The 15,934-nt window shown below is 41.3% G+C and overlaps 1 protein-coding gene across 4 annotated transcripts in view; it reads left to right on the top strand.

Annotated features, from left to right (window-relative positions):
- The window catches only part of CHRDL1 (chordin like 1), a 45,284-nt gene extending 32,588 nt beyond the window's left edge, over positions 1-12,696 (top strand). For 3 of the 4 annotated variants that reach the window (XM_075107233.1, XM_075107236.1, XM_075107234.1), the window contains exons 7-12: positions 370-437; positions 1,762-1,936; positions 4,905-5,099; positions 6,805-6,972; positions 8,135-8,224; positions 9,472-12,696. In XM_075107233.1, the coding sequence (XP_074963334.1) occupies positions 370-437; positions 1,762-1,936; positions 4,905-5,099; positions 6,805-6,972; positions 8,135-8,224; positions 9,472-9,602 (827 nt within the window). In that variant the 3' untranslated portion in view covers positions 9,603-12,696. The remainder of the gene's footprint in view (positions 1-369; positions 438-1,761; positions 1,937-4,904; positions 5,100-6,804; positions 6,973-8,134; positions 8,225-9,471) is intronic. The other variant, XM_075107235.1, reaches the window with a different exon arrangement.
- Positions 12,697-15,934: the final 3,238 nt, after the last annotated feature.

Below are 15,934 nucleotides of genomic sequence, written 5' to 3'. Positions count from 1 at the left end.
CCCACAGTAAATGGAAGGTCACACAATTTAGCCTTTCTCTGTGAGCTAAGTCTTGTCTCCTCAGCTTTGCTTGAGATCACGTAGCAAATGGTTGCTGGAAATTACCTTGCCCACAGCATATTGTTAAACCGCATAAATCTGATAGTAAATCCTAATCCTGAGTTTGCATAACGTTTGGGAAGGGATCTTCCTTTTGGTCTCTACAGAATCTAGTACAATAAAGCCAGACTACAGACTGACAGTTGTACACACTGATGCAACCTCTACCCTAAACTGAGCTGTAAAGCTGGATGGAACGTTCCCCCTGAGTATCTCCCAAGGTGTTGCACAATTACCCCGCTAACTGATACTGCTCTGCTTCATGTACAGGAGATGGAGAATTATCCTGGGAACATTCTGATGGAGATATCTTCCGGCAGCCAGCCAACAGGGAAGCCGTAAGTATGACCTACCATTTTAAGAAATACTTTCCTGCTGTGCTGTGCCTGCCAGTACATTGGGGAAAAAAGAGAGAAGGATGAAAACAGGTCTGAATACCTACTGCTTCATCCTGGGTTCTGTGAATCTAGCCCGAAATAGGTTTCTTCCACTTCTGGCAGCCCCTTAATAAACTCAACCTGAATTCATGAATAACGCTGAATTATAAACTCCCATGAGCAGGCTCTGGTTTGGTCTTTGTTGTATATGCTCTATAAGAATAAAATTCTACAACGTTTTGTTTGCTATGCAAGCATCACTTTTAAATCTTAATTGCAAATACTTACTTCCCAGTTGACATATACACATGGCTATATTTACTTTAGGGGCTAAGAGTATCCATTAACAACTTACCTCTCAAGAGGTGATTTTTATAACAGCATTTGGAGAGAATATGAAGAGCTTTCAAGCATTAAGTGCATTACCTAAATACATGAACCAACAGGTCTTTGGATTAGTGAGAACAATCATGCTTTACAAAATAGTTGCTGTAATATACACTATTCCTTCATGCCCACGGGTATTTTGGAAAACAATTCTCTGAAAACAACCAGTGTTTTTCTCTAGAAAACACACTACACACTACCACCTCTACTACTATTACTATTACTACTACTACTACTTTTCCTTTGCAAATAAAATGAGACTTCCCAGTACATAAGACAGATTCTAGTAAGGTTCTGCTCAGTCTGTGCAAGGCTAACCCTGGCCTTGCATGAGAGTTTAAAACTGCGAGCAAACAAGAAGCTGGACAGTCATTCTGGACGTGCTCTGCCACTTAAGCCCCGGGAGGAAGCAGTTCTGATGAGGAAAACTAGACAGGCTTATGGTTCTTCTCATCTAATCTTTAAGTAGAGTAGACATCAGTAATGTAGATATCTAGTTTTGAACACTGTTTTGAATACATGTAGCGAAATAGGCACTTCTGGGTTGTGATTCATCTCCTCATGATAGAGAGATCCACAACAGGTCAGGTTCTAAAATTGCCTCTGTCTGTTGACTTGATTAGGGACTTCAGATGAGCAGCTTCAATAAAGACACCTACACTGACATACACAGTCTGGTGAGATGAATTACAACTGGGCATGTGTAGATGACTTCATTACCATGTTAACTATCTGGAAAACCTGAATGGCCTTTATTTAGTATGGTGCCATTCATAATATTTAATGATGTTTGATGATAGTGACAACACTCCCGTTGCTTGTGTTAAGCTTCTATACAGGCTCTTTCCCCAGGTTCACCAGAATGAGACATTTACTTTCCTGCTCTCTCTGCCTCCAGAGACACTCATACCATCGCTCCCACTACGACCTGTCACCCAGCTCTGCAAGGCAGGCAGTCAACATTCCACGATTTCCCAATGCCAGGAGTAACCGTGGAGTCCTGCCGGATCCCCAGCAAGCTTCAGGAACAATAGTGCAAATCGTCATCAACAACAAGCATAAGCACGGACGAGGTAAAGACAAGGAAATTATTCGCGGTCATTTTCTTTACACTGTCTCCTATTTTGTTGGTTTACTAGCTATAAACAACATGTTTAAACTGCCCTGCAAATCTCAGATCATAAATCTTTGCCATAGTATCAGAGGTTTTCCACCTCCAAAGCTTAGCAAACTATTCTCAAGAAAGACAATATCCTGACTTCCCCCACCTTAAGCTAGTTGTCTGAGACAGTGAGATGCAAGGGGTGCTTTTCCTCCTCCATGACTTAATACTAGGGGCAGAGTAGGCAATTAGCCTGTACTGGATGCCTGAGCTGTGAAGAGGCAAAGTTAACCAAGGTAATGAATGTCACTCCAAGAATCCTTTACTGCCTTCTGATAATATACCATAGGACATACTATGTTATGGGGACAGCAGAACTTTGAGCCAAACCAAGGCAAACCTTATCCAAACACGACTAAGCCATAATTCTGCTGCATTACAGGAATGACAAAAATAGAGGGAAAATACCAATTCTCCAGTTAGTGGGACAGCAGGTTTTGTACAATAAAAAGGGTGGGACACTCAGTTCCCACAGTGGGTGTACCTCAGTGAACAGAGTCTGCAGGAACAAGCCTAAGAAGCCGTAAGAGAAATAGCTGTAAAAATGCATGTTCAGAAGAGCATCCATCCACAAATGCCAGTCAGTACGCACTTAGAAACTACCAACAAAGAGTTAAAAGCCCTTGTATTAGGGCCAACTAATCTTTTAAGGTATTAACTAACAGAAGGAATGTTGGCCATAGGATCTTTATTATCCACCTGAATAAGCATGAAAAAACATTCAGATCATGCCAGTGTTTTATGCTGAATCTAGGAGCAGGAATCTCCATGCAGTGCAATATCTTTGACGTGTAATTCACACATGAAGATATCATCAAAGCAATTTCTAACTGATGTGTTCCAGCAAATAAAGAGCATACAGAAGCATATTTCTGGATGCAGTATATAGTAACCGCCGCCAACTTCAGACAGTCATTGCCTGGAGAGTGTCTGAGAGATCCCCATGATGGAAACAGGAATGCTGACCGTGTATTTGCTTTTGTTCTTGTGCAGTTAACAAGTGTTTTATTAATTAATGCACATGTCCCTTGAGATGCATTTCAGCAAGTTAAAAAATAAACACACAACAATTCTCCTGACATGCAAATACTGTGCAGTTGCATGGATACAGATTTATCATTCTAAACATGAAGAGCACTAAAAACAGGGCATCAGGGAACTAGAAGTTATTTGCCATACTTTGGCTTCTACTGGAGGCTTCATTTGCTACCTCAGAGTAATTATTGAACAGTTCTGTGCTAAACAAACCCTAAAACCAGCAAAAATATGTAGCTACACCATGTCATATATTATCCCTTCCCCTGTGAGGGAGAAATCATGAAATATTTATGTCCATAAAGGATCTGGAGAACTCTAGCTGGGGAAAAAAATCCATATAAGCATAAATATAATGAATAATATAGTATTTACGCATTTAAGAAGCCCACTGAGCAGCTGAGTACTTAGCAGTTTTCTCATTTATACTTTCTTCTCCCACGTTCTTAGTATACAGATAACACTTTTGAGAAACAAAACTGTTTCCTACCTCTAGAATAAAAATATGTCTTACGAAAGAGTTAAAAAGTAGCAAATTATAAACCGAATGATAGCATAACCCTGTGAAAGACAATACATTGCAAAGAACACTCCCCATAAATCTCAGTAACTCAGTAAAGTATAAGCCAGTTGGTCACATCTGTTACCAGTTAGATGTAAATTTCAGATTACAGATAAAAATTAAATTGCTTTTGAAAGTTACAGGCAAAATAGGAACATATTTTGCAAATAAAAGCATTAATAAAAATGATGGCATATTAGAAGAATTGGAAATATTTACAACATATCCTGGCTTTACTTTAATTTACTTTAGCTGCTTTTAGAAATCAGGCAGTGCCCTTTCTTTCACCTTGTTAGGATTAGTTTGCATTTTTCTTTGTGTTTATAAAATATTTAAAAAGAAAGGAGTAAGGTTTATAGGACAAATGCAAACACGGTGTAAAGTGATATAATTCCCATTAACTGCCGGGTGACCCAAACTGGCTTCCACTAAGCATGGATTTTTCCACTCTTCTTGTGTCAGCTGTATTCCCCTGTGTCCCAAGACCACTGAGGTATAAATATTCTGAGATGCTTAGATGCTGTTGGAATGAAATTTCAGTCCCAAATGCATCCTTTCATGTTAATGTATTCTTGAGATTCCAAACCCCAAATGTCTCTATATACCTACAGACATATATATTTCCACACAGGACATTAAAATTCATTTTGCAACATTCCCTCACTTTGTTCTGTGTGTTGTGTGGAAGGAACTCTCACACAAAAGCAATAAAAGGCCCAGGTGGCACTAATCCATCCTGCTGATAGCATGGCTCTCGCGGCACGAGCCGTGTTCGGCTAACGGTAAGAGAAGCTGTGCAGATGACTCAGTAGCAAATGTTGTGATCCTGTCATCTGCCGATTCCTTTCTAGAAGCCAGAGCCAAGGTAGCAAGCTGTGCCCTGCATGTGGACTAACATCAGGCAGGGAAGGAGGAGTGAGTTTTATAAGCTGGTTAATGATGCACAGCTGAAATGCATGCACTGGAGAGGAGATAGTCACATACTTGACTCACCCACCTTCACTGTTCTCCTCAAAATAGTGATGGACACCAGTGTCAGCAGAGTTGGAATCAAGGCAAAACTGCTCGGAAAAAGGCTATCATAGGCTCAGACTCATTTTAAGTAGCAAAACTCCAAGATAAAGTTAACAAGCAGAGAAATGGGCCAGAGACTGTAACAAATTATGTACAGAGACGCTGCTTTAAACAAATGTGCGTGATTCAAATGAATATTCATAGAGAGGCAGCCAGTGAACGTACCTTTTCCAGTTGTACTTTTTCTTCCTTTTCTCTTCTTTCATAGTTTGTGTTTCAAATGGCAAAACATACTCACATGGTGAATCTTGGCATCCTAACCTCCGGGCCTTTGGAATCGTAGAGTGTGTGTTGTGCACCTGCAACATCACCAAACAAGAATGTAAGAAAATTCATTGTCCAGAACAGTATCCCTGCAAATACCCTCAGAAAGTAGAAGGAAAATGCTGTAAAGTCTGTCCAGGTAAAACAAAGTTGATCACAGACCGCCTTTTTGCTGTGCATGTTAAGGGGCTTGGCTCAAGCCTTATGGTCATAATGAAAATAGCACTAACTGGGCCCGTTGTTCTAATGTGAGTGCAGAGGTCTCAGTGTGCGACAGGCAGAGCTGCCTGGCCAGCCCTGCTGTTCACTGCTGTTCCTCAGATCGGGGGGCTTGCTGCCTGGGGTACCTACGTTCTGATCAGTCACTGCTGTTCTCTCTACTGCTGGCAGGAATTCCTGACACTCATTTCCAAAGCGAGTATTACAGAAACATATGCAGAAAGTTCATTACTGTCAAACGACTCTCCCATCCTTCCCCCACTGCAGTGCCCACAGAACCTTCAAATAATTTTCTAGCTTGTGAAATTTGCGCGGGGATAATATAATTTCTGCTTTATAAAATATACCAGAAGGATTCAAAACCCCTGATTATAAATTGATTGGTGTCAGTTATGTAACTTATTCCTTGAAATAAATACTAACTTAGCCCAAATTTACCACTAATGATTAAACTTACGTAGACATTACTTACTAAAGTCAATGTCTACTGTGGGTGAAAAATCTCCTAATATGGTCTGCCAAAGGACCAGCCATGTTGCATATGATATAAAGGGTAAAGGAGTGTCCAGTTCCCTTCTGTGCCTTTAAACTTCTTTTCTGATCTGTATGGCCCATTTCTGTGATTGGTGATGCACTGGGCGGAAATGCTCTGAGGAAATGAGTTGTTCAGTCATATAAAGAAACCCTTCACAGAATAGGCACTTCCCATTTTCTCTTGCCAGCCTTGCTTGCTGGGAAAAAGCACGATGTAGTGGCAGTAGGCAGGCAGGAGGGGTGATCTAGATCCTTCTGGATACTTGTGAATCAGAGATCCATGGCTTTTACTGGGCTCATTTGAGATGAGAACAATCAGCAAAACCTGGCTGACAGGCTTCAACAGCAAATTTAATAGCGAAGAGAAAGTTAATGTCTTTTTCTCTGAGATTCTATGTGCCAGTTTTTAAGAAAGCTGAACCTCTTCCTGCAGTCTCTCTTGTATGCGTGGAGACATATTAATTGTTAGGCTTTTCCACAAAGAGCCGTCCGAGTTTCTGAGTTGCATCATCTCTCTTACATTCTTGTCCAACTTCCAATTACCAACAGAATAATTACAATTTCTACGTACATGCTCTATGACTTTACCAGGTGGGCGAGACATAATGTGCTCTGTGGCTAGCCCAGGCTTGCACTGGCCAGCTGGCTGCTGCTGAGCAAAATGCAAACCTTGGAGGTTCTACCTGCCCTTTTCTTCAGCCAAGCATTAATTTGGGTCTCTTCACTCTGTCCAACCACCAATTTTCATTTAGTTATTTTATTACCTCTGAGACTTCTACCATTATTTCAAATATGCTTGAAAAGCGGACAACAGGTTCAAAAATTGTGAGGAATCTCAGACCACATGGTTTTACACAGCTCATTTCTGCATGAAACTGGGTTTTCAATATGAATACTGACTTGCCACCATAGACAGGCCACCAGAACCTAGCAGAATTGAATATCTGGGGCTTAGCTGGAGATGGATTTTTTGTGGCCATACAAGTGAAAATTCTACTTTGAAACTAAACCTGCTTGGCTATTGGTGCCAAGTAAGTTCTGGAGGACTTGATTACAGCCGTAATATGTGTTTTGGGCTTTTTTTTAAACAGAAGAAGTGCCAAGTCAAACCTTTGACAACAAAGATTACTTCTGTGGGAAAGAAACATTTCCTGTCTATGAATCCGTTTTCACAGAGGAAGGAGAAACCATCAGAAAAATTGCAGTAGAGACTGAAAAGCCACCTCAAATAGAAATACACGTGTGGACAATTAGAAAAGGTGAGTTGAGCAAGTTCTTTCTTTGAACAGTGATCACTGACCATTAAAATCCAAGGACAGTTTACAAATCCAAGCATCTTGAGACTGCTCTTCTTCTGGCTATTCAGGATATCACTGTTACAGCTGTTTCCAACATACTCAAGTTTTGCCGTAAAAAAAACATTAGTAACAGACAAAGCTCTAGTTCTGCAAACTCCTACCCTTCATTGTGAGCAAAAGCACAATGACAAACAGGTTGTCAGTAACACCCTGTGTAATTTATTGCAGAGAAATGGGTGGTAGGGGTTGAAAGAAGTGCCTGAGGGTTCTTATTTAGGATGGACCAAAAAGCTTTCCATTGAAATCAGTTTGCACTATCTGTCTTAGTGATGCTACACCCATGATGGTCTAGAATATGAGCAAAAAATGTTCAGGATGGAAACAATACCTTTAACTAGACTAACTGGTAAAATCAGAGAAAAACAGGAAAGCATTCAGAAGCCCAAGCACTTTGCAAATCCTGAACTTCTAGTATAATGAAAATTACCTCCAGCCTCCTAAAAATCCTGTCTACTTAATCTACTTTAAGCAAAAAGCATATGATCCTCACGGAAACCCTCATATAGTGTGGCCGTTTACCTGGAAATGATACATTTCTAGAATGCACTTCAAAGCACAAAGCCAAGCCCAAAGTTTGAGCAGAGAAGTGACAGAGGATCGGATGGTTGATAATTGCGCTCTGTGTGTTCAAGAAGCCACAAAGCCTTGTGATGATCTAACAGTGATGTTGCCTGCTAGCTTGTGACAGGCAAAATGGCATCTGACTGCAAAATGATACTGTTTTTGTCCAAGACACTGGGATTTTGGCTTCTGTTGTAACCTTATATTTACTCATACTAAGGAAGGGTTCAGCTGTGTCGGAAAAGAACTGGCTAATTCTCACACCCCTCACAAACTCTCTGCAATCGTAAATCCACAGAGGGATTGACAGGGGAGTAGTAAAAAAAACCGGGGTGGTGGCAAAGAGAATAAAAAAGAATAGGCTAAAACCCCACATAATTGGTAAGGGTTATTTCACAAGGTGACTCGACGTGGCAGTAACTCTACATAAAGGCAGGGCAGCAAGCCAGGTTTAGAACAGGCACACTTCCAGTAACATGCGCTTCTCATTTCTTTACTGAAGGGATTCTGCGTCACTTCTATGTTGAAAAAGTGTCCAAGAGAGAATTTGAAGAACTTCCTTACTTCAAGCAGATAACACGGACAACCCCTAGTAAGTAAAATTCTGACCTCTTCAGGTTTCTATTCTCCAAATAATCATAGCCTTGAAAAACTTTCTTTTACTCAACACAGTCAAACAGATGTACTAATTTTTCCTCCAGTACCTGGCTCCAATATTTTATAAGCTTAGATTTAAATAATCAAAATACAGCAATTTAAAATATAGATACATACAACAGTACTTCATGTCCATGCTGTCTTAGTCTCCTGTACTTAGATAAAATACAAGATAGGCTGTTTTCTGCCCATACTGCCGTTAAGTCTGAAACATGACTGATGTCAGCACAGCAGCACAATTTGGATTTACTTAAGTAACACATCAAGTTACCCAATTTTTTAGAAAGTCATTTAGAAGGGAAATATTCAGAGATTATTAAAGGAGCTCGCCTATGTACAGATATGTTATATTTGAAAGAAGCCTTTCCTATGTTCTTAACAATATCTTAATTATTAAAATCTGCCTTTTGAAGGGCCATGTAATTCTGTTATCACTCTTGATTCACTTTCCTTTTTGTATTTCATGCAGCTTGGGATATGACATTTAATTTGATAGTTGAATTAAGGTATAGACATTTTTAGTTGCCTATTCTTTTGCATTACAAGCTGTCATTTTTTTCTGAGATCTTTAATTAGGCAAGGAAGTATTTTTCCTAGGAAAAATAAATTCCTGATAATACCATCTTAGTGAGAATCAGGCACCTTTTTGCTGGCAGCATTCCATAAGCTCGTTGTTGTTTCTAATACAGTATTCTACTTACTGGGACAGTGGGCATTTCTATTAACATTATCAAAAAATGCATTAAAATATTGATATCCAGCAAACACAGTTTGTGTTACACGCAGGCAGGCAGAGTTCACAGTGGATGAAACACTTAGACTTGTTGCTTCCCAACTTTTAAATACTTCGGTTTACCATCAGAGTTAAATTTTCACTTCACTGTCATAAAGTAGAGTCTACAATGTCATAAATGGTTGAATGAATAGGGTCAACTTACAGTACTACTTAATTAAAGAAAGAAATAATATTCTGGCCCTTGTTTATTATTTTTAACAAAGTTATTTTGCATGGAATATGTTACGTGGTTGTAAGATGCTCTGAATATTTTCCATGGGAGGATTGGACGTTCTCTCTTTGACCATTGTGAATCATTTGGTCTGGAGAGTGCTTGTAAATGTCTTCGAAGTTCCCTATGCCCTTTTCTAAGTCAGTATCTGTCTCCTTTGTATTTTTGTTTTCAGGCCAGTGGAAAATATTTAGCGAGGGAGAAGCTCAGATCAGCCAAATGTGTGAAAGCAGAGTGTGCAGGACTGAGCTCGAGGATTTGGTAAAGGTTTTGTACCTTGAAAAGTCTGAAAAGGGTCACTGTTAAGGGAGACAGCACTGGAGGTAGAAACACAAGAAAACTTATGAAAACTTGGATCTGCAGCTGGACTGCAGGCTTATTTTGCTTAAGTCAACAGTTGCCCTAAAAACCAAAACTATAATGCAGTAATTATTCACATCATGCACAGCAAATTTGCTGCTTTATGTGTAGTGGTCTGTGTCAACCGTTCAAATATCTCCTCCAAAAGACTAGGAGGCTCTGTATTACTGGTGGGGGAAGGAGAAAGAGAGACTGTACTTTCCCAGAGTTGCATTTCTTTACAAGTTAAACAGAGAAAACAGAACATTTTTATTATTATTATTTGGCAAGTTATTCAAACTAATGAAAAGAAGGACACCTAATAAATGTGCAGGAGCTATGGAAAGCATTATTTTCTATGCTGAATTTATACCATTTTGGATGTTGAAATGACTCATGGATTTCTTTTAGTGGTGGAGGAAAAATACGAGTGGTACAATACTTGTGTTGGAGACATAAAAACCAGATTTAAACTAACAAACTCCTAAGCAGCCTGCCTTTGGGATGATGTCTTGTAGTTGAGCAAACTGAGTCCATAAACTGAACAGCAGGTGTTAGTGGCAGTCACTATATTGTTGTAGCAATTTGAGCAAATGTTTTCTTTTAAGTGGTTTTCACTGTTTCCTCCACCCACTCCTCTAAAAAATGTGAACTGTTAGCTCCCTATCACAGCACTAATAACTTCATTCTTCTGGGCCCTATTAACACATGGTCTTGGCTGATAAATTGCCTTCTAAAGTGACATGGCAGAAGGTGGTGAAGTACTTGCAGTACTTTCAAAGCACCTAGAGGGTTAAACCTCCCAATTAATAACTCCTTAAGAGTTGTGACAGTGCTTAATTTATTTGTTCTGATATGTTACAAACCTAATCTGCATTTTTCTGAGAGTGACCTCTCAATTTTCATGCTTCAAGGACAAACACCAAACAGCCACAGCAGGCCTTTAGAATGGAGCAGCTCTGTGAAAACTGTTCTCTTGAGAAAAAAAAACAAACTGAGAGATTCTGTTACATTTAGTATAGCACGTCTACAGTGTGTTTAAGAAAGGTGGCTGTCATCTGCAGAAAAAGTATAATTTAAAACATGTTTTCTCTGAAGAGTCACCGAAGTACTGCACTGCCTCGTCGCTGTGATGTTGGATTAAATCCCAAGAAGCAAGTGGCTCTGCCTGCTTTTGCTCCCATTTTCTGTTCCACAGGCAGACAGGAATACTGCTGTTCAAAGACACGCTAGGAAACAACGTTTTACGGAAATGGTCCGAGCCAGGGGCTGGGCCTTCACAGGGAGTGAAATCAACAGTGACAGCAAGGATTTTGAGGTTTGTCATTTTGCCAGTGACAGCACTCCAGGGTGTACCCATTTCTAAAGGGGTGAAGGTGTGGGAGAGCTCAGTGCTGAATGACAAAAGCCTGTTTCAAGCAGAGCTTCATGATCCTGAGGGGATCTTTGTCTTGAGCAGCAAACCCTGGCAGCTCTGCAGCTCTCCCTCTGCAGTGCAGGCCTCAGGCCAGGCTTCTTTGTGCCACCCAGGTCCTGCCTGTGCTGCCTCAGCGTCAGGAGGGGTGTAAGGCAGGGCTTCTCAACAAAGAGGAGCAAGTGAGGAGAACAGACACGAAGGTGAAGGAAAGGCTGAAGGGAATTAGGAGAATACATGTAGGGTGATCTCAGGTCCTTAGTGATCTTGCCTGTATATAACCACCCCGTTGTCCCTAGGCCCAGACAGAGAGCAGATAATATTTAGGAATACTTCCCTCCCTAGCAAGCACTCAACACGGTCCACTGCATAACAGAAAAGCATGCTAAAAAGGGAGCTTCTCCAGCAACCACGAGGATCTGCAAGAATGAAATATTCTCACCTGGTACGAGAACCACGGGGGTCTGTTTCCAAGCCTCCATGGGCCGCAGAGAAATCCTCCGTGGTCCCTCCATGGCCACAGGAGGGCCTTTGCTGGGGGCTTGGAGTGCCTCCTCCCTCCTCCTGCCTGGCCCTCCGAGTGTGGGGCTGCTCCTCACACTTTCCCCCTCACCCCTCGCTGCCGGGCAGCATTTTGCCCTTTCTCAAATACACCTTCCCCGAGGTGCCGCCAGCCTCGCTGAGGGGCTCAGCCATGCCCTGCGGTGGGGCTGCTAGAACCGGCTGTCCCCAGCTGTCCCTGGCATGGGCAGCCCCTCAGCTCTCCTCAGAGGGGACCCTGCTGCCCTGCTGCCAGCCCCGGGGCACGGGCACCTGGTAGCACTGACACCACGCTATAGTGCACAGTCTTAACTTGCACCAGGCCTTTAGAAGTCCTGCATCACTCTTCATTAAAAGGAGAGCTAAGTGAACTGCCCCACCACCTTCCCATGGCACTGTAGCCTCTGCCTCCATAAGTCCTGTCCTGGTGTCTGGAAGGGGTGTATCGTATTCTGAGGTCCTGAGACCTTGCTGTACCAGAGGTTACTGCAGTGTAACTGTAGAAGAAGCAGTTTTGCAGCAGCAACACCCACGGCATGTGGCAACTACTGCGTTGAAATATGCTGCAGAAGTGCAAAATTTTATTATAAATCTTCTAATAAGTCATTAATTAACCTTATTGTTACTTTGGTGAAGATGTTGTAAGGAGGAGGTTCTGAGGAACTGTAGTGATCTGGTGGGAAGACCAGCAGTTGATTTCTCATCTCACAGGCATCGTCTGTTTGTAGCAGTAGCTGGTGAATAAAGACTAAGTGGAAAGTGTTACAGTATTTGTAATTTTTTTTTCTAAGAAGAAGAAGAAAGCAACCTGCTATTTGTATTTGTGACAGGACAGGTGGAATCCAGATTGTGTATTTATTTTATAATAAACACTTTTTCAGAAAAGCAAAAAAAAAAAATCATAAGCATCATTTAGTAAAATGCAGTGTTGCATTTTTCCATTTCTGGTCACTTAAGAAAAACAAAATACACAGTGTCATGTTTTTCATTCTCTTCATGGGATGTATGTCTGTTACAGTACTTATTTATGTACTTGTTGTATCACTTTGACCTGGTTTGATAAATTAATAAACTCTGAAGTTGGTAATAAAACCAGATGTTTTGTGTATGATGCTGTTTGGTCAAGATGTTTGGTTTCAGTTCCCTGTTTGCAGCCCCGCTGCTGCCACCTCAGAGAAAGCCTGAACCCACGCAGCCGGCTGGGTGCAGCACGTGGCTGCCCGCTGTGGAGTCAGGTACTGAGCTATGGAAGAGGCAGATTCAAGACTTAGACTGTTGGACAGGGTGCAAAGTGAGGTTTCAGCACTCACCCATGCTCTTAACACTTCAAGAGTGAGCTTGAACCACGTGGACTTCAGCAGTGCACCTAAGACGCCAGTTTATCAAAAACCTAAGAGATATTCATGGGTTATGAGCAGTTCTGACTTAACCATCGCTTACAGCTGGGCCTGAGAAGCTCTGTGGAGCGCACTCATGGGAGTCCCAGTGAACTCAGCAGGATTGTGTGGCCCTCCACAGGCAAGTTCAATTAATTAACTCCTGCAATATGCTGCAGTGTTTAATTCACAGGGGTGGTAATGTTGCTCCCATTTAAGTCAGTATCGGACCAAGGCAGTAAAAGCTTGCTGTAACTCAGCATCCACGGGGTCGACGCAGAGCCCTGAGTGCTCACTATGTCTGAAAATCAGGCACGTAAAGCTTGCAGCAGGACAGCTGTGTCCCCGCACTACACTAGTTCTTTCTTTCAGGTCTTCTCTCAGGAATGTCTTCCTCAGAATTTTGCAAACCAGCTTACACTAGCACTCACCCAAGCTAAATTGAAAAGCTATAGAAATTCTCACAACCTGGGTAACGCAAACAAACAAATCGGAAGGATCAGCAGGGTGCTCAAGCTATCAGCTTATTTAAATTGTTCAAACAACTACGATGATGTGCTTTCAGGACTTGTTAGTAGGACAGCAATAGTATGCCGGGGAGGCAGTATAGGATCTGCAATATATAGATTTTCTGCTCACAGATATGTTTGACCTTTGAGAAATACCCAGGTTAATTCAGCTTTCACCTACCCAACATGATTAATTTTGAAAATCAAAGCACTGACATCCATAAATGGAAACCAGCTAAAGAAGAAATCAAGCATTGACAACTGAGAGAACAGTACAGCACATATTATTGCTTTCTGGGCAATACATATTCTGACCCTCAAAATAATTGGGGGACTGTTGATGGAATCAATCTGTGCTATTGATGAAAAAGAGATGATCTTAAGAAACATAAGAAAAAAGCATAAAACACTAACTCACACACAGGTAGCAGTGTCACTAAAATGGAGAGTATCTACCTTGGAAAAGATGATTGTTCAAAGGAGTTCCACAGTAAATCACTGTGAATCAATAAGTACATCAAATCTGAAATTCAAGATGTCTCTGGAAATTCTTCATTAAATTAATTTCTGTTATTTCACCACAACCTGCGTATTCATCTTAGCCAGCTTTTTAGTTCAGCAAGGCATCTGTTACAAGAATCCCTTCCATGATGGCACACCCTAGGCATGCATACCTACTCTGCTCTGATCTCCTGCTGTCCCAGCCCCCTCTCCAAGCCTATCTGAGGGGCGTTAGCCTTCCTGGGAGTCACAGACTGAAAGTCACTAACAGGGTTGCACAGCTGCATCCCCATTGGATGTATTCTCTTGATTTCAGAACATCCACACGCTTCTTAGCAGCACACTAAATCTTCTTTCTCACTCCACTCCTATTCCCCTCACGTAACACAGATCATCTCTGACTCCACACAACTCCACAGGCCGGGAGGGGCTGGGTACCGAGAGGAGAGCTCTATTCACTGCTGTGTTCTTCTGAAATGACTTTTAAATATACCTACACAACTACAAGAGAAAGAATGTGTCAGCCTAATGCCCTCATCTTCATACACTCTCCATAAAAAAAAAAAGGTCAAAACATTTCACAATTCAGATGATGAATACTTCCAAAATAATTGATAACACATGAACTATTTGCGTAATATTGGTGTGCTCTGGTGCCTATTGTGTTATCCATCTAAGATAAAAGCCAAGATTTTGGAGATTTATTGTGGGAGGGGTGAAAATTGACAAAGTTAATCCTTATTTCCATTTATTGCTTTTGTTTGGGGTTTGAAAAATGTCTTCATCTTCTGATCTGAGGTTTTGGACTGGTTTACTTCTTGGGTAAAGTATGTCTGCAGCTACATGAGTATATGAGTATGAACCCACAGCTCTGCCCTTCTCACATAACACCAACCCAACTGTGAGCAAGAATGCAAAGCATCCAAAGCAAAAACAAATAATTGATTTTAACCCGGCAAAACAGTTTTTAATGTAGACACACTGGATGACAGTTCAGCATGTTCAGAAAAGGCAGAGCGCCTGATTTCACTACCGCTCAAAGTAAAAACTCCCAGTCTATCCTCAAATGACCTCAGCCCAGGAGACAGTACATCACACTAAGCTCAAAGCGTAGCTAACTGCTTCTCAAACAGCACCCATAGTTAGTTGATCTCTCCACCAAGATCAATTCTGTCTCCTATAGATTTGCTTCTCCTGTTTCTCTCTTCTTTATTTGTTTGTTTCGGAATCATAACACCACAAAATCAGGTAAATTAAAAGTGCATTCTATTCCCACTGAAGTAAATAGCAAAACTCTGAATCTGTTTAAGAAGCGATCCCTGAAGAACTCATACTGGTGTATACTGTACTGGCATTAAACACATTTTAGTGTGCTCTGGTATTTAGTGTGTACCAAAGGTGCATTTTCTACTTTTCACAGACAGATTGCCGGCCACTTCATGTTCCTTAGCCAGCACTGTTACTCCAGCCTGTTCTTCCCCAGCTCAGTTGTCCCCTCTGCCAACAGCTAGGATGGGCTAATGAAGCTGAGTCCTAATTTTAGAGGCATAAATAGGAGTCAAGTGACACTTAAGGTTTATGCACTGGGGTATTTTTGTTCCATATCTCTAAATGGGAAGATTCGGAGTTTCCCATTAAAACATCTAGCTTGAAATTAGCGTGGTATTTATTTTCATTTCCTGTACTGAAGCGTTGTGCAGCATGGCCAGGGTGCGTGCTGTTAAATATGCAGTTTGAGGTAGCTGCGGTTCACTAGAGGCTGAAATAGTTCCTATAGAAACTTTTCGTAGTGTATTCTGGGTGGAATGGGAAATGCTGTAGAAGCATCAAACAAGGAAAGGGAGCTCTTGGGCCAGTTTCTTCATTACTGAAATAAAAAGACATTATGTAGCAGTATTTAGAGTTACAGCTGCATAACTGTCTCATAAAGTAATACAGTCACCGACTAACCAATCTTCA

The sequence above is a fragment of the Phalacrocorax aristotelis genome, chromosome 11 (genome assembly GCF_949628215.1).
Source record: "Phalacrocorax aristotelis chromosome 11, bGulAri2.1, whole genome shotgun sequence".
NCBI lineage: Eukaryota > Metazoa > Chordata > Aves > Suliformes > Phalacrocoracidae > Phalacrocorax > Phalacrocorax aristotelis.
Note: the sequence above shows the minus strand (reverse complement) of the source record. Positions and strands in the feature narration are given on the sequence as shown.